This window comes from Orycteropus afer, unplaced genomic scaffold, assembly GCF_000298275.1.
Source record: "Orycteropus afer afer isolate SDZICR_OR568_19922 unplaced genomic scaffold, OryAfe1.0 scaffold00502, whole genome shotgun sequence".
Lineage (NCBI taxonomy): Eukaryota > Metazoa > Chordata > Mammalia > Tubulidentata > Orycteropodidae > Orycteropus > Orycteropus afer.
Genome location: NW_006922089.1, coordinates 491,521 through 510,535, shown reverse-complemented (window position 1 = coordinate 510,535; position 19,015 = coordinate 491,521). Strand labels below are relative to the sequence as shown.

The window sequence follows — 19,015 nt, the reverse complement described above, 5'->3', positions numbered from 1 at the left end:
CCATATCCTGGTTCCTTGTTTCTCCTGCTTTATCTTGTTTCTTTGTGTGGACTGTGATGCTCTGTTGTCTCCAAAGCATTGTGAAGTTTTTTGTTTTTATATTTAATTGGTGATTGTATGTTGGAGTTACTTGCCCACGATTTTCATTTTCTTTGTATGTTATCTACACAAGCAGGGTACTGTGCTTCTCTATTCGCTAGTTGACAACACTTATACACTCACCATCTGTCTCTTTTCCTGTTGTCAGCCTCTCATATGTCCCTGCTGACCTTGGCAAACAGAGCTTATTCTTAGGTCCCTGGAATCCAAATGAGAATGCTATCCAAAATGGTTGCCACTTGTACAGCGGAAAGTCAACAGCTCAGGTTGTCTGCCTCCTTGCTGTTTCCCTTCCTAGTCATAGGCCACCAGTGCAGTCACCCCTGTAGCCTTTGGTGACCAGGGCTGATCTTTAGGTCAATTCTTAGATCCCAGCACCACTTGGAAATATTCAGGCTGTTGGTCCCGTCAGAGTAGCTGACAGTCCGCAGCTCCGACTGGCTCTGTACTCACTGTTTTTGTTCAGGTTTTTCCACTGGTTGGTGCCTAATCCACTTCTGTGTAGCTCCTTTCAAAGCTCAGGGCTCCAGGATTATCTTCTGTATCTCTGTCAATTGGTTTTTCTTTTCTTTGTTGAAGAGGGTCTGTGTTGCTTGTCTGCCTATTCCTACATCTTACTGGAAGTCCTTAAAGTTTTTTTTTTTTTTAAATGGAAGAGGCCTTGGAGTGACCTGGCCGTGTAGCAGCAGGCCATGGTGGTCACCTTGGGCAGGAGCAGCTGGTGGCTTGTTTTTTTCTTTGAACGTTTTCTTTGGCTTGGATGAGTTTACAGAACAAATTAGTTTACCATTCAATGGTTTAGACCCCCTTTGGTTCGTGATGTGAGTTGTAATCCCTTCCGTGTAACAGCTCTCTTCCCACTTCTTCCCTGGGTTCCAGTTGCCCTTCATCCTTCCTTCCTGCCCCTTCCTGCCTTCTGAACTGTGTTTTTGGGCAAATACTGCTTTTCTGGTTTCGTATGGTAGACTGTAGTGAGGAATATGTTTCCTCTCTGGTGTTGTTACTCAACTTTAGAGACCTATCTATTATTAGGCTGAAAGGTGACCTCCAGAAGTGTGTTCACTTCCAAATTTGAAGGGTGTCTGAAGGCCGTTGTCTTGGGGGTTCCACCAGTCTCTATCAGACCAGTAAGTCTGGTCTTGTTTATGAATTTGAATTTTGTTCTACATCTTTCTCCCACTCTGTTGAGGACCTTTTATTATGATCCAGATCAGAGCGGTTGGTAGTGGCATTCGGGCACCATCTAAGTTCTTCTGGCCTCAGGCCAGTGGAGGCTATGGTCCGTGTGGTCTGTTGGTCCTTTGCACCAATTGTTTCCTTACATTGTTGATTTTTTTCACTTTCTTTGCTCCATACGGGAAGAGACCAGTAGTTATATCTCAGATAGCTGCTTGTAAGCTTTTAAGACCCTAGTCGCTACTCACCAAAGTGTCATGTAGAACATTGTCTTTATGGACCGTTTTGTACCAGTTGACCTAGATGTCACCCGAGACTATGGTCTTCAGCCTTAAGCCCAGTGACTCAGCCCCTGAAGGTGTTTGCTTGTGGCTGAGAAGTTTCATGCCTTGGTACCCTGTCGGCTCTGGTACATACCTTGGATATGTCTGCAACATGTGCAACTACATATGTAGAAATATCATCCACCCAACCTGGTGGGTGTACTCAGCTTATACATCTACCTCTGTGTCCTCTTGCGAGGTATTTGTTATTACTGTTATTAGGAGCTCTGGTGGTGGTGTGGTTAGGCATTTGGCTGCTAACCAAAAGGTCTGTGGTTTGAGCCCACCAGCCACTCCACAGGAGAAAGATGAGGCAGTCTGCTTGCAAAAACGGCAAGGAGGCCACATGTTCCAACCTCCTCTAACCCTACAAGGGGAAGACAGGATTACCAGCAGTAACCCAAGGCCTATTCCTGCAAGACCAGACATGCTGCCTCCCTCCAGCCCTTTCTCCAACTGTTCCTCCCAAAGCACCCACCACCTCCCTCCTGGGTTCGATAATTCGCTGCAGTGGCCACACAGAACTCTTGGATTATGGGGTTTATTAGGGAAGCACCAGGCTACAACTCAAGTTCAGGAAGAATGCTCAGTCTCTCTCCCAGCCCACCGTCCCTCAGCCAACAGTCTCTCACAGTCTCTTTCCCAGCAGTGCTGGTCCCTCGGTGTCTCACTCAGCGATGCATGTCTCTTGCGTCTCTTTCCCAGCAGCACGTGTCTCTTCCAGTAATGCGTGTCTCTTTTGGCTGCACGTCTTCCTCCACCAGCAGTCAGAGAGAGTTCTGCCTCCAGGAGGCCTCCTTTTGAGCCCAGAAGGGTGGTCAAACTAGCCAATCATAGCATCAGAACTCTAAGCACCTGAGAGAGAGTGGGCACCTCCCAGAACATTGTTTTGTGCCACTCCCAACAGAAATACTCCAGGTGGACAACTTCAGCAATCAGGAGCTCCTCAGTTGCCCATAGAAAATCCCACCTTGGAGTTTACAAAGACTTATGGGTAGAAAAGCCACACTAAGTAATTTACTACACTGCACTGCTTCCATGAAGATTGACAGCCTTGGAAACCCAGTGGAGGTTGCTGTAAGTCAGAATCAACTTGACGGCCTTGAGCTTAGAGCTTGGTTGCTGTCATTGCAGGATGGTGTGTGTCGCGGTGTCTGCCGCGGCTGCCTCTGGCTCTCGTGTGCCTCCCGGGGTCTCCCTCTGCCTGGTCACGTTGTGCTGACTCCCCTCGCTGTGTGCTGCCTTTCCCCTCCTCCAGGTTGATGCACGTCTACCGTCTGGTCAGTGACTCCCCCTCCATCCCCCTCCCATCCCTGGGAACCATCACAGAGTGTTTCTTTTTCGTACATAAACCTCTTCTTGACTTTTTGTAACAGTGGTCTCATGAAGTATTTGTCCTTTTGTGATTGACTTACTTCACTCAGCACAGAATATCCAGCAGGTTCATCCATGTTGTGAGATGCTTCATGGACTTACTCTCCACTTTAGGCTGCGTAGTATTCCATCGTGTGTTTGTACCACAGCTTGGTTATCCGTTCCTCTGTTGATGGGCACTTGGGTTGTTTCCGTCATTTCTAACTTTCTAAGGAAGTGCCGTACTGCTTTTCACAGTGTTTACACCATTTTACAGTCCCACCCACGGTGTAGGAGAGTTCCAGTCTCTCCATGCCCTCACCAACTTTTGTTGTTTTCTGTCTTGTTGAACTTTGCTATTGGTGCTGGGGTAAGGTGGTATCTTATTGTTTTGATTGCATCTCCCTAATGGCTAATGATAACAAACATTTCTTTATGTGTTTATTGGCCACTTGACTGATTCTTCGGTGAGGTGTCTGTTCATGCCCTCTATCCACTTTTTAATTGGGTTGGTTGTCTCTTTGTTGTTGAGGTGTTAAAATTTTCTATAAACATTAGAGATTAGACCCTTGTCAGATATATCGTTGCCAACATTTTTCTCCCAGTCTGTAGATTCTCTTTTTACTCTTGAGAAAGTCATTTGATGCACCAAACCAAAAACTACACTCCTGGCATCGAGTTGGATCTGACTCATAGTGACTCTTCTTGGCTTTCCGAAGCAGTATCACTACAGAAGTAGATTGCCCAGTCTTCCTAGCAAGGAATGGCTGGTGGGTTTGAACTGCCTGCCTTCTGATTAGTAGTCAGATGCATTAGGCACTATGCCAACAGAGTTTCCATTTGATGCACATAAGTGTTTGATTTTTAGACGATCCCAGTCATCTGGTTTATCTCCTGATGTTTTGAAGTTTTACTTATGTTGGATAGACTATTTATGCTATGAATTAGGGCCCTTAAGTTTGCCCCTGTTTTTCCTTCCATCATCTTTATAGTTTTAGATTTTATATTTAGGTCTTTGAGCCATGTTGAGTTAGTTTTTGTATATGGTGTGAGGTATGGATCCTGTTTAATTTTTCTACAAGTGAGTACCCAGTGACAATCTCTTTTTGTTTGTTTGTTTGTTTTAAATTGTGATTTGGGTGAAAGTTGACAGAGCAAATTCATTTTCCATACTGCAGTTAATACACATTTTGCTTCATGAGATTGATTGCAATCTCCAAAATATAACAGCTCTCTTCCAACTTAAAAAAAGACAGTCTCTTCTCCATTTAATGGATTTTGGTCACTTGTAGATCAACTGTCCATAGGTGAGTGGATGGCTCTTTTTTTTTTTTTTTTTTATTTCTTTTTGGTATAATTGGTCTTATTTTTAAGGTGCCCTGGTGGGGTGATGCCTAAGGCATTTGATTGCTGACTAGAAGGGTGGCAGTTCAAACCCACAGCCGTTCCTCAGGAGGAAGATGGGGCAATTTACTTCCTTAAAGATTTACCACCGTGGAAACCAAAAGGGGATCTCTATGAGTCGGAATCAACTTGATGGCAATGAGTTTGGTTGGGTTTGCTTCTTGTTTTTATGGGAAATAACAACAAAGCTACTGGTGTTGCTCGGGAAAGTGAATTATGCCTTGAGAGGTACACGTGGCCATGTGAGCTCGGAGGGGAAAGGTCTTTGTTGGAGTCAGTCCTTGAAATCACATAATGGAGAGTTAGAGTTGGAATTTAGATAAAATTCAGGGGCCAAGTTAGTCCTAAAAGACAGAAGAACCAGCTCTGAAAATGTTCTTATTCCTACTAATATTTATTTCCAGTGGGATGAACATTGATTTCTTTAATGCTGGAGCGTTAGTGTTCATTGACAAAGAACTACGGCATGAAAAGCCCCACCCATCAAGCTGGAAGGTACAGGGATGTTCAGGAACATACTCAGCAGGAGATGGGTCTGCCCCTGGAGCACATGATGGGGAAGCGCGTTTTCCAAATAGATCAGAGAACAAATACGGAAAGACTGTTTACAAAACATCAGAAGACACAGTCCAGGTCCTGAAAGCTTGTAAGCTTTATCTGTTGACAAGATTCTGATATGGGCCAAGAAGGCCTAGGAGCATGGAGGCGAGGTGACCCTTCTCACTTCAGTCCCGTGCATCCAAACGACTGAACCCTGTGGGCCCCACAGGCCCCTACAGACCCGTAGGCATCTGGTACCAAGTTTCCTTCAAGGTAGAAACGCTCACCTTCGGTAACCAAATAGGAGCAGCTGGAGCCCGTGGTTGCTGGTATGACAACTGCCACCAAGCCAGATGGCAGATGTCGAGCGCTCAGGCCACTGATGCTTTGAAGGCAATAAGGGACAGCCCGTCCTTCAGGGCCAGACCAGGAGTCAGCAGCGGAGGCCCTGCTGGGGGATAGCTGACAATCTCCTGCACCCTCCCCCACAAGAAGCCTTGTGTGGTGGCACCTCAAGCCAAGTTGCTAATGGGCACGCTGGCCTCTGTGACCTGTACTGCGTCGGGGAGGACGTGTCTGGGAGGGGACAGTGATCCACTGAGCCCGGCACCAGGCCCTTGGAGACAGAGGGCCTTCAGAGGGAGCAGTCACCAGTCACACACACTGTGTCCTCTGAGGGGGCTTGAAGGACTCAGGCAGTCTGCACTTTGAGAAGACACGGGTTGCCATGGGGTCTTGGGGTTCTTGAGTGGTTCCCATGAAGAGGAGAGATTAGACGTCACCGATGGGTTGGAAGGAGGACACGTGGCCAGAAGGTTCTGGATGGTTTGGTGTTGTCTGTGCAGAGGCTTCCTCTTGGTCTGAGTTGCCACAGAGTGGCCCTGTGCCTCGGGGCGTTGGCGTGAGAGCTGAGAAGGACCCGACGTGCAGGCTAACCCGGAGGCCTCCCATGGTTCGTCAGATGCCGGCGGATGACATGAGACTTTCTGCCCAGAGACGAAGGACACCAAACAGCACGTACGCCAGAATATGTGGCCCTCAAGCTCACGGGGGCACTGTGGACGGCCAGGGTCAGCACCTGAACGTGCAGTGGGTTGTGTCACGGCAGAACTCGCTGCCTTCGAGTTCACTGTGACTCATGGCAACCCCTCCTTGGGTTTCTGAGGCAGTATCTCTACGGAAGTAGATTGCCCGGTCTTTCTTCTCGGGAGTGGCTGGTGGGTTTGAACTGCCAGCCTTCTGGTTAGCAGTCAAGTGCCTTAGGCACTGCACCATCAGCGCTCTTGTGTCTCAGGAGAGGAACTCTGAACTTAGGGACCCCCAGGATGTCACTCGACCTCCACCTCCTGTGCCTCATCTGTGCTGTGAATGACAACTGCCTCTGCTCCTGAGGGCTACAGTCGGGAATGGGGGTGACGAGAAAGCACTGGGCAGCTAGTCCGTGCTCGCCCACGTCCACTGCCCTTCCTTACATGAGGCACAGCACGATGGGAAGCCGGTGCTGGAAAGTTCAGATTCACAGGACAAACAATGATGCATTAGTTCTTTTTCCTTCTGTAAAAAAAACCTTCAAATTCCTGGCCATCAAGTCCATTTCAACTCATAGTGCCCCCACTGGTTTCCAAGACTGTCAGTTTATGGAAGTAGATCGCCCCATCTTCCTTCCACAGAGCAGCTGGTGGGTTTGAACCTCAGACCATCGGGTTAGTAACCAAGTGTTTATCCACTGCACCACCAGAGCTGTATGGCTTATAAAACCGTTTATAAGATCACTGCAAAACCAAAACCACTTTCTTATAAAGTTAAAGAGAAGTGGATAAAGAGCTTCTTGGACCTTTGGGGTCGGGTGAAGGACGCGTGCAGAAGCACACGTCTGGCTCATCTTCCTGCAGCACCGCCAGGGAAAGCAGGGAAAGAAACTTTCAAGTTTGCAAACAAATCGACCAGAAGCCAAACCCACTCCTGTTGCATCAATTCCAACTCATAAGAGTCTGTAAAATTCCCAGAAGAGATGAATAATTTTACACTCCAGGGATTTCTTGGTGCAGTAGTGTTAGCTGAAGGGCATGCAAGGCATCTAGCTAGAGGAAGGAGTCCTCACAGAAAAGTACTGCTCACATTCACGCGTGAAGATAAAAGTGTCAAAGTCATTGGTTAGTTTGATACTCCAGGGGTGTTGCACCTAGATCTTGAGTTTGGGGCAAATTCCAGGAAAGTTGGTTAATGTTTCTCCACCACAATACCTGTTTTCTTATAAACAACCCTTGTCGTTTCCCACGAGCACAGCCCTCGGGTATCAGCGGTTCACTGGAGGAGCTTCAGGTCTTTGTGCAGAAGGCCGTCCTTGGGTTTCATTTGCCACACCTCCTTCACCAGCAATTCCCAATGAGCAACATTGGGATAATCGGAGAAAATATTGAAGGTGTCCCAAGATTTCTTTTTATGTGGATCCACAAGCAACACCCATGGAAGCAACAGCCAAGAAATCTGGAAATGTATTGCACTGGGCAAATCTGCTACAAAAGACCTCTTTAAGGTGTTGAAGAGCAAAGATGTCACTTTGAAGACTAAGATGCACCCAGCCCAAGCCACGGTGTTTTCAGTCGCCTCATATGCGTGCGAGAGCTGGACAGTGAGTAAGGAAGACCGAAGAAGAGTTGATGCCTTTGAGTTATGGTGTTGGTGAAGAATATTGAGTATACCACGGACTGCCAGAAGAACTAACAAATCTGTCCCGGAGGAAGTGCAGCCAGAATGCTCCTTAGAAACGAGGATGACAAGATTTTGTCTCACCTCCTTTGGTCAAGTTGCCAGCAGGGACCATTCCCTGGAGAAGGATTTCATGCTTGGTAAAGTGAAGGGTCAATTGAAAAGGGGAAGGCCCTCAACGAGATTGACTGACACAGTGGCTGCAATGATGGGTTCAGGTATAGCAAGGACTTGAGGCCGTGCAGGACTGGGCAGTGTTTCATGGGATTGCTATGAGTTGGAACTGACTTGACCACACCTAACAACAGCATAGTGCCTAAGGCACTTGACTGCTAACCCAAGGTTCAAACCCACCAGCCATTCCTCGGAAGGAAGGTTGGGCAGTCCTACTTCCATAATGATACTGCCTCGGAAACCCAAGGAGGGGTCACTGTGAGTCGGGGCCGACTCGACAGCAAATAACAACAACAACAACAGCAACAACCTAGAGGAGGAAGGAGGTCAGAGGGTTGGGATGCACTTGTCCCAGGTGCTGGGAGGCCTGACCCAGCCTACCTCCAGTGGAGACCTGGCTGCTGTTTTGTGAGCACTGGCAGCCCTTCCCAGGGCCTCGCGCCTTGCCTTCTTCCTTATCATCAGAACAGCTGTGGGTGCAGACTCCTGTCATCCCCACAGAGAGGCTCAGGAATGTTCCCAGACCTGGCCAGCCCCGCCCACCGTGTACCTTGGCTCCTAGCACGGGGCCTGCCATACGGTGTGGATGATGGATGGCAAAATGCAGCACACCTCAGCAGGTGGGGTCACAGGAGGCTGCTACGTTCGACGTGACTCGAGCAGTGTGAATGACGGTGGGGGGTGTCCAGTGTCTCTTTGAAAAACCAAAAGCCGCATTCCACCCAGTACCCCACAAACTCCTTGGCAACAGTGGCCCAGCTCAGGGAGATGATCGGCCAGCAGCTGGGATGTGTTCTTAGGAGGCACCGGTCCCTGGATAAGATGGTCAGCGGAAAAGAGGAAAACCTTCAGTGAGATGGGTGGACACAGTGGCTGCACCAGGGGGTGCGAGCATGGCGGTGAGTGGGGCCGGACAGGGTCTGGGAGGAGGCCGCGGCCACGTTCCCTGCTGGACACGGTTCTAGAGAATTCTTGTTTCCTAAAATTCTTTCTTTTAAATTTATTTTTATTGTGATTTGGGTGAAAGTTTACAGAGCAAATTCACTTTCCATAAGCAATTCATGCACATTGTGTTTCATGATATTGACTGCAATCCCCACAGTGTAACAACTCTCTTCCCACTTCCTCCCTGTGGTTACCTCTTCCCTCTGTCCTTTCCTATGCACTCCTGCCCCAGAGCTGTCTCCCTGTGCAAACACTGCCCTTCTGTTCTCCCATGATTGATCACTCTAAGGAGTATATCTACCTGATATAAATGTTCACCCCATATGCCTGTCTGTTGTGTGGCTGGAGGCCACAGGAGTAAGTTCAGTTTCAGACCAGAAGGGTAGGTAGGGGCCATAGTCTCAGGGGTCTCACCAGGTTCTATCAGACCAGCAAACCTGGTCTTTTTAATGATTTTAGCTTTGTTCCACATTGTTCTCCTACTCTATCCAGGGTCTCCTACATCAATGCCCCTTGAGTAGTTGACAGTGGTAGCTGGGCACCATCTAGTTCTTCTGGTCTCATGGTCATGTAGGCTGAGGATTGACCGCATGGTCTACCAGTCCCTTGGACTGACTGTTTCCATGTGTCTTTGGTTTTCTTCATTCTTCTTTGCTCTGGACGAGGAGAGTTCCCTTGTTGCATCTGGATGGCCACTTGCCAGCTTTCCTAGACTCTTGGCTTCCTAGGTCTTCCATAGGTGTGACAGGTCCCTGTCCACCCTCTGTCTGCACCCACTAGTATCTCCACCTACGGGTCTCTCCACTTTGCTGACTGGTTTCACCTGCAGATTGTTGTCAGTTCGCACCCACAGCGACCCTGTGGGACAGAAGAGAACTCCCCATAGGGTGTCCTGTGCTGTGACCTTGATGAGAGCAGCTCACCAGGCCTTTCCTCCCAGGAGCCACTGGTGGCTTCAAACCACCAACCTTCTGGCTAGCAGCTGAGCGTTTGCCCTTTGTGGCAGCAGGGCTTCTCTGAAAACATAACCTGTTACTGCAGGGCCAGCTCAGCTCCCTGCACTTGGTCTCTCCCCTCCTCCAGGCAGGCCTTGGCCCACCGTCTGCACCCAGCTTCCCCTCCAAGCGGTTGGCCTGCTGTCTCCTCTGCCCCACAGCCTTGCCCACCCCTCAGCCTTCCTGAACTGCACTGTCCTCCCAGGCCCTGCTCCACACTGACCTCACCTGAGGCAAGAGTGGCACACCGAGAGATTGAGAGCTGGTGAGGGCCACCACAGCAGAGGCGCTCGGGATTCTGGGAATGCATGAGTAAGCCGAGGCTTGAGTTGGGTGTGTTTTTGTGGAGGTGGTAAAAATAATACCAAGGAACTCTGCTGGTGTAGTGGCTAAGACATTTGGCTGCTAACCAAGTCGGCAGTTCAAACCCACCACCTGCTCTGCAGGAGGAAGATGAGGCAGCCTAGTTCCGTAAAGAAATACAACCTTGGCAATCCAGTGGGGGTCTCTGTGAGTCGGAATCAACACAGTGTGGCACTGGGTTGGGTTTGATTTTTAGTAAAATACACAAAACAAAATACTTGCAGCTTCAACCATTTTGTTGTAGTTGTTGTTGAAAATACACCCAACAGAGTTCAGCAGTTTCTATGTGTACAGCTTAGTGACATCATCTCAGCCAGTGACACTGGGTGGCCACCATGTTGTGCAACATCACCACGCTGTTGCCACGTATTCATCACCCCGAACAGAAACGCTGTGTCCTTAAGGCTGAGCTTTTCCCTCCCCTTTCCCACCCACCACCCCTGAGAACCACTCATCTGCATTGGTCTCTGGACACACGCCTGTTGTAGGTATGTCACGTGAGTGGGATCACGTACCATCTGCCATCTTGTCTCTGACTTACCTCCCTCAGCACCATGTTTTTGAGGTCCATCCATGTTGGAACCCATATGACCACTTTGTCTTTCTGGCTGAAGAATGTCTACTGTTGGGTTGACACAGTTTGCTGATCCACCATCTGTTGATGGACACCAGAGCTGTTTGCACTGATTGCCTGCTGTGAATAGTGGGCATGTATCAGTTTGAGCCTGCCTTCAGTTCTTCGGTTTTTTTAAATAATGTATTTGATCTTTGTTGCTGAGACTGTATACAGGACAGACACCCAGTTAGCAGTCTGTGGAATTTCATGGAACCATTTCCACTTTTCAAGCTGGACACCAGTTCTCACCTTCCTTGTCCAAGTTGTTCCTCTCCCATGGACATAAACTCACTGCCCCCTAAGATTCTCATTTAATCTTTCGAGTTGCTATTGTCAGTTTGATTCCATAGGGAGATTTTTTTTTTTTTTTTTTTTAATTCTATTAATTGTGCTTTGGGTGCAAATGTACAAAGCATATTCAATTTACTCTCAACAGTTCATGCACATCTGATTTCATGCCCTGATGACCATCCCTAACCATAACAAACTCTCCTCTCCTCCCCTCTCATCCCTGTGACTAACCCCTCCTTGTGCCCTTCTTAACTACGCATTCCTATCTGTCCAGCTTTCCCTCTGTGTGAATGCTGCCCCGCTGATCCCCCATGGCAGATTGCTGTAAGGGGTACATCTCCCCAGAGTAGGTGGGTGCATCACCCTGGGGTAAGTGTTCTGCTTGTAGGTCTTTCTACTGCTGGGCTGAGAGCCAATCCATGGAAGTGAGTCCATTTCTAGGCCTGAAGGTACCCCGGGCCCATAGTCTTGGGGGTTCCACCAGTCTCTATCCGTCCAGTAATTCTGGTCATTTTTGTGTTTTTGGATTTTGTTCCACATTTTTGCTCCCACTCTAACCGGGATCTCCAGTTTTGATCCCTTTATGAGTGGTTGCTATTGGTAGGTAGCTGGGCACCATTTAGTTCTTCTGGTCTCGGGGTCATGGAGGCTGAGGTTCCCTTGGTCCATCGTGTCTTTGACATAGAAATAGTTCTTAAAATGCTCAAGGCAGATACTGTCTGCTGGTTAAGCAAAAGAATTGTTTGCATTCAAGAAGACTGGTGAGGTTGTTTTCAGTTTAAGTTCAAGGTCACTAGTTTCAGGGCTTCATCCAGCCTCCATGGCTCCAGAAAGTCTGGAGGCCATGCACATTTGAAATTCTGTTCTGCGTTTCCTCTCTTTGGACCGGGATTCTTCTATGGAATCTTGGATCAACATCTTCAGTCGTGGTCGCTGGGCGCCGTCCAGTTCTGGTCTCACGACAGTGGAGCCACACAGTCAGTGTCGTCCCCTGTTCCTGCCTCGCTCTCTTCCCCTCTCTGTCCAGGTGACTGCAGACCAGTTGTCGTGCCTTGGGTGGTCACACAGTGAACTAGGAGGCAGAACAAAAGCACTAACCATGTTAGTAGCCCAGTTAACTGGGCTGTCCCATGGAACCAGTGACCCTAAACCTCCACACCAAGGAACCAGATCCCATGAGGGGTGTGATTGTACACTGGCAGGCTCAGCACCTACTCTTTGGTTATTTTTGTTGTTGTAAATACATCTCACACAGCTTTTACCTGTTCAGCTTTTTCCAGGTGTGCACCTCATTATAGCAGTCACTCACGTTGGCTGTGCAGTCATACTCCTCTTTAATAATCCTTTGCAGTAAACCCAGGCTCAGCACTCCCTGAGCAGTGACCCCCACCTCCCATCCTCCTCCCTCCCATCCCTGGTGACCACTGGTGAACTTTGATCTTTGTACGTTTGCCCGTCCTTGTCCTATTTTTTATGTAAATGAGATCATACAGTATTTGTCCTTTTGTGATTGGCTTATTTCACTCAGCGTAACATCTTCCAGCTGTAGCCTGTATTGAGACTTCATTTTTCCTACTGGCTGAGTCTCATTCCATTGTCTGGATGGACCACATTGTGTTCCTCCATTCATCATGGATGGGCACGTAGGTTGTCTCCATCTTTTGGCTACTGTGACTGGCACTGCAGTGAACGCTGGTCTCCACGCATCTGTTGGAGTCTCTGCCTTCAAGTCTTTTGTCTGCTTTGGGCCCTTCAGGGGCTTCATGCCCAGGAACGGACTTGCTGGACCTGTGGTAATTCCATGTATAACTTTTTAAGGAACCACCAAGCTGTTGGCCTGGGCAGCTGCCCCACTTTGCATTCCCCCCAGCAGGGGCCAAGGGTCCCATTGTCTCCACACCTCCAGCCCTTATTTTGGGCCTTGAGCAAAGTCACCTGCCTGGGATGGGGTGCTGTCCCACTGTGGTTTTGATGTGTAATCTCCCTGGCAGGCAGAGTGTCAGCGGGGCTGCCAGGAGCCAGCCGGGCACTCCGCCCAGCTGGGTTTCTTTCAGTTGGGTGTGGCCTGACAGGCCTTGGGCAACTTTTCGCCTGGGAGGACCCAGAAGAACTGAGCCCTGAGCCCAGAGCCGTCTCGATTGGCCTTGAGGATGGGAATGATGGGTGAGGATGCTGGGACAACCTTGGCAAAGGACGCTTTTAATTGTGGCAGCTCCTAGGGCCGTCGGAGTGTCCAGGCCCCACAGGCTGGATCTTTTTTGGGGTCCTCAGTGGCTGGGGTGAGGCTCTGGCCCTGCCTGGGGGCCAGCTCCTTAAGGTCCAGCCATCAAGCAGGTGCTGGTGGGTGAGCCTGGCTCTCTCCACCCTGAAGATGCAGGACTGGCTGGGGTTTGGCCTGTCGGCATGCATGGCTGTGTCCTGGGTTGGGCTCGCTTTACCTCTGGTGTGCATCCTGAGAGGAGCCCTGATAGCTCAGTGCTGAAAGCACTCAGCTGCTAAGCAAAAGGTCAGCAGTTCAAACCCAGCCACTCAGAAGGATAAAGACGAGCAGTTGGCTTCCATAAAGATTGACAGCTTCAGAGACCCTATGGGGCAGTTCCACTCTGTCCTCTAGGGGTGCTGTGAGTCAATATCAACTCCAGGGCAGTGAATGTGGTTTGGGCTTTGCTTCCTTGAAGACTGACAACCTTGGAGACCCTCTGGTGCAGTTCCACTCTGTCCTCTAGGGGCGCTGTGGGTCAGAATGGACTCCACGGCAGTGGGAGTGGTTTGGGCTTTGCTTCAGTGAAGATCGACACCTTTGGAGACCCTCTGGCGCAGTTCCGCTCTGCCCTCTAGGGGCGCTGTGGGTCGGAATCAACTTGATGGTCCAACACCAAAACTGAGTCACTGCCGTTGAGTCGAGTACGACTCGTAGCAGTCCCTCCTTAGGTTTCCGAGGAGGCATCGTTATGGAAGTAGATTGCTCGGGCTTCCTTCCAAAGAGTGGCTGGTGGCCTTCTGGTTAGCAGTCCCTTAGGTACTGTGCCACCAGAGCTCCCAGCGGGTTTGGTTTTGGTGGGTCCCTAGACCTGTCTCAGACCTTTTCCCAGTTGAGCAGATGTTTTGCTCTAAAAATACTGGCTGGTTGTTGGCTGGCCCCCAAGTCAAGTCTGCAGTTGCTGCTATAAGTTAGTTTTTCAAGTAAACAAACATAATTTCCTGCCTCAAGCCAAGTTTGTGAGCTGTGGTTTCTTTCGCTCTTCTCGCTCCCTTCCAGGACAACCCTCCCTATGATAAGGGGGCCTTCCGAATCGAAATCAACTTCCCAGCAGAGTACCCGTTCAAACCCCCGAAGATCACATTTAAAACCAAGATCTATCACCCGAACATCGACGAGAAGGGCCAGGTGTGTCTGCCCGTCATTAGTGCTGAAAACTGGAAGCCAGCAACCAAAACTGACCAAGGTGAGGCCCACGCCGTGTGGCTTCCTGGGGGACGCTTTGAGGGTGTGCTGCTGGCGGCTGAAGGCTCTGGGGTCCCTTCACGTGCCACAGCAGGGCCTGGGACTGGCAGAGTTCAGAGAAAGCTTACCCGTCGACTCCCTACACACGACAGCGCATCTCGGGGAAACGAGGGCCCTGCATGGGAACCCTGCGTGCTCATAGCTGGGGTTGGGCTGAGACAGACATGCCCAGGGGTTTGCTGCGGGTGCGGCGAGGGGGGTGGGCGCTGGGTCTACTGGACATTTTCTGACAGGTTGTGGGACTTCCCACAGGGGCGGGAGAGCAGTGGTCCAGGTAGCTGAAAGTAGCAGTTACTGTTGAACTTTTGAACTTGAAGAAGGAAGAAAGTTGGAGAGGGCCTTCCAGGGGAACAGAGGGCCTTTGCCAAAGCCCAGAGATGGGTAGCAGAGGCTCCATGTGACGTGAGGAAAGGGGCGCAGGGCAGGCTCAAAGGTGGACCCGGATGAAGGACACAGTGGCTTAGTGAGCCTGGAACTGCCGGGAGTTGCCTGTGGCTGTGGGCATCTTAGTGAACACACACGTTTCTAGAGAAGGCTCTGGGTGCAGTGTTGGGGCTGGTCGGCCCCAGGAAATAACGGGACTTGGTTATGGCCTGTGTGTAATTTTCATTTCTTAATCTGGGGCTTTGGGTGGGATCTTAGTGTCCTGTTTTGGGGGCTTTCTTATGTGAGCCAATACAAGGTCTGTTTAGATCAGAGACAAGCCCCTGGGTGGTCTGTGAATGTGCTAGGCTGCTAACCGGGGGGTTGGAGTCCACCCAGAGGCACTGCGGCAGAAAGCCTTGGTGGTCTCCTTCTGAAAGATGAGCCGTGACGACAGGCCTTTGGAGGGCTGTCCTGGTCTGACACGCACTGGGCGCCAGGGCTCAGTTGACCGGCCTGCAGCTGGTGCTGGTTATCGGATCTGAGAGCGGCCAAGGTGGAGGCTTGCATTGTGGGTAGAAGCAGTCATTCTTGACGGACCCCTGGAAGATGGCGTTGAAAGCCTTCCATAGGAAAAGTGGGGCCTCGTGCTGGTGACGTCATTGTGGCAGGGGGAGGAGCATGCGCGGCGCTCTCACTCCTGAACGGGCAGAAGGGCGTCGGTGGGCTGGCCGCCTGGCTGGGTGGGAGCTGCTGTGTATAGCAAGTTGAGGAAGGTGTCCTTCTTGGCGCTGTTTTGTTGTGAATCCCAGCTCTGTGTTGGAAGCCCGAGGACTACAGGTGATCAAGGATGTCTGTCGGCCTCAATCCCAGTGTTCCTGTGACTGGGGCCGAGAGAACTCCCACCAGGCTGGGCTGTCTCATTACAGGGACCCTCCTTACCTGAGACTTGAGACAGGGGCGTGTCCTTGGAGGCACCAGAAGTGCACTTAGCGGGCCAGAGGGAGGAGGGGCAGACATTTGAACACGGCCCCGGTTACAAGTGGATTCTTGGGGTGGAGTAGACAAAGAGCTGGCTTGCCAAGGGAGGATGTTTTAGAAAGGAAATCTTAATAAAAGAAGAGGCGGACAGTTCTATGTTGAGGCATGAAGTGCCCGCGCGCTCCCAGGAGAGAGGAGGCAGAGTGGGCAGGTCCGGGAGCAGGGAACTCCACCGAGTGGCCCTGTGACCCGCAGTGCAGCAGGTGGCCAGGCCGCTTCCTGAAACCACGGGAAGCAGCAGCCTGGAGCCTTTGTCCTCATGGGGAAGGCCAAGAAGCCACCTGTTCTTGCTGGAAGGCAGATACGGTTCCGGACTCCAAGCCTGGAGTTGGGGCAAGAGCGCAGGACTGTGCAGCCTGCCACGGAGGCTTTGTGTGCGGCGGGTTCCTGGAGATGCCGAGAGGGCCGCTCCGCAGAGGGCTTGGCCCCGCTGGGTGTCAGGGCGCCCTGGGGACTTACTGTGAAATTTATCAATTTATTAATGCAGGCCTTTTGTGGGTGGTTTTTCTTTAATATGCCCTTAATTTGTTTTTATAATTAACTGTTATCGTTTTGTTGAGAATATCCACAGCAAAACTTACCAGTTCAGCTGTAGAATTGAGTGACATTGTGACATCCTTCGAGTTGTGCAACCATTCTCACTCTGCTTTTCTGAGGTGTTCCTCTTTTGTTAGCCCCCTGAGGTCCTTTTGCATTGCTATTGATTGTTTCAATTACACACACATACACTCAGACGCACACACACACACAGACGTGCACACACACAACTGCTCTCCCAGGCAGACATTCTTTGCTCAGGAAGCCCTTGTTTGGTTTAAAGGCAGCTTCAGGAGATATTTTTGGGTTATGGTTTAAAGATTATCTCAGGGCAATAGTTTCAGGGGTTCAGCCAGCCTCCATGGCTCCAGAAAGTCTGGATTCCATGAGAATATAAAACTCTGTGCCATATTTTCCCCCCTTTTGATCAAGATTCAGCTATAGAATCTTTGCTCAAAATGTTCAGTAATGGTAGCTGGCACCGTTTAGTTGTTCTGGTCTCCTGGCAAAAGAGGCCACGAGGCACACATCCATCCCCTACCCCTCCTGTTCCTGACGGTCCTTCCTCTGTTGCTCCAGGAGACTAGGGACCCCTTTTTGTGCCTTGAATGCCACTGCAGGCCTTCTGTGGATGGCAGATGAGAGTGATTTTCCACTGGAGATGCTAATGGAACATTTCCTTTCCTTTCTAAAGTACTTGTATGAGGTGATCTGAAGAAGTGTGTAAGTCCTCATTTAGGCTGTGGGCGGAGAGATGGGAGGCAGTGGTAAGTTGAAAATGGGGAAGTAGGAACAAAATCACTATATCACCACTTCTGCTCGGTTGCTTTAAAAAAAAAAAAAAAAAGCTACCAGTTGCTGGGCCGACTCTGGCCCATGGCTCCCCTGTGTGTCCCCAAATAGAACTGCTTCACAGGGTTTCCAGTGGTGGAGCTTTCTGAAGTGGGTTATTAGACCTTTCTTCCAGAGTGCTTCTGGGTGGATTTGAACCTCCAACCTTTCAGTGAGCCGTTGAGCACTCAGATGTTTGCGCCACGGGGCTTCTGCTCAGTTGGGCAAGAATGAAAAATGGAAGGGATGAATCTTGAAAGGGTCATAAATATATACCTCCAGTGCCCCTTCCTCTAGGGTGTTGGGGTGGGAGGACACTCCCCTAGAGCGATGGAGAGGTTGCTTCCCTAGAGGGATGGGGAGTGGGGGCAAGTTCCCCTACAGTGGCGGGAGGGTGTTCCCGAGAGTGACAGGGGGCAGGGGGCGGTGTAAGCAGCAGGCCATCGTCTGGGTTGGTTGGAGAACCCCCAGCTACCCCTCCCAGGCCTCCCCATTGCCTGCCCAGCCGCCCTCCTTCCTTACACAGCCCGGACCGCAGCCATGTGTGGGCCCTCCACCTCTCCTCCCCATGCACCCCCTGCTGCCTGCTCTAGGCCTGCCGCAGTCTGCTGCCCGTCTCAGCATGATGAGGCCAGGTTGACGGTAGTTGGTGTTTGGCTGTCTGAAGATGTCGTATCAGCCCACTCTGCGTTGCCATTGACTCTGGGCACCGTGCAGGCAGCCTCAGCATTTTGGTCCTTTCTTTGTAGTGGTGGGTGCAAAGTGGCCCCGGGAAAAGGATTGGAGTTGGCAGCAGAGAGGGAGAGAGGGAAGGCAGGGTGGTGGGAGCTGGGCAGGCGGCAGCATGCCAAGGGGGCTGTCCCGATGGGGGTCGGGCTAAGCGTGGGGAAGAGTGAGAGCCTGGGAGCCCGCGTGCCCACTCTGACGTACTGCTGTGTGGGTGGTTGCTGGCCCTGTCCTCCCACGCCGCCCTGGGGCCCTGTGCGCACGCACGGCCTTCCATCCCAGGGCTGCCCTTCCAGCAGAGTGCATTCCTGGGCATAGGTGTGGCATCTATCTCTGGAGATGTCAGCCGGCAGCTGGTCAGGTGGTTGGTTTCAGAAGCCTCTAGGAGTCTTGGAGGGTGGGGTCACTCTGCCCTTCCAAGGGGCTGACCTCTCTTCCCTGTGTGTTGACAGTAAACTCTGATTAACCTCACTCAGAACCAAGGAGGGGCCTGGGGCCAGGACAGTCCTGCCCTGGAGGCGCTTGGCAAGCGCTCATCTGGGGCCAACCAGTGGCTGGGGCACAGCGGGGGGGGGGGGGACCCCAGGTGTCAGGTTGAGAGGGGGCATGACTCTGTGAGCAGCCCCCCGCTATAACGTCGGCTGGTGGCTGTCCGGCCCTTGCTCCTAGGTACAGAGCGGGGATGGGTCGGGCTCATGTGGGGAGCACTGTGGGTGACAGGAGGCTGCGCTGTGCACCCGTGCTGAGGTCAGGGTCACCGCGAGGCTGAGCCAGCTTCCGGAAACCGAGCTAACCTGCCCACCTTGTCCTCTCTCGGCAGTAATCCAGTCCCTTATTGCACTGGTCAACGACCCGCAGCCCGAACACCCGCTCCGGGCTGACCTAGCCGAAGAATACTCTAAGGACCGTAAAAAGTTCTGTAAGAACGCTGAGGAGTTTACAAAGAAATACGGGGAGAAGCGGCCCGTGGACTAAACGCCGCCGCGGCCGGTGCCAGCCAGTGTGAGCAGAGACCGAGCAGTTG

The 19,015-nt window shown here is 51.0% G+C and overlaps 1 protein-coding gene across 1 annotated transcript; it reads left to right on the top strand.

The window, feature by feature from the left end:
• Positions 1 to 8,671: 8,671 nt before the first annotated feature.
• UBE2L3 (ubiquitin conjugating enzyme E2 L3) lies at positions 8,672 to 18,966 on the top strand. The gene is made up of 3 exons (XM_007955456.1): positions 8,672 to 8,677; positions 14,248 to 14,434; positions 18,812 to 18,966. Exons 1-3 carry the CDS (start codon positions 8,672 to 8,674, stop codon positions 18,964 to 18,966), a joined length of 348 nt encoding a protein of 115 aa, XP_007953647.1.
• Positions 18,967 to 19,015: the final 49 nt, after the last annotated feature.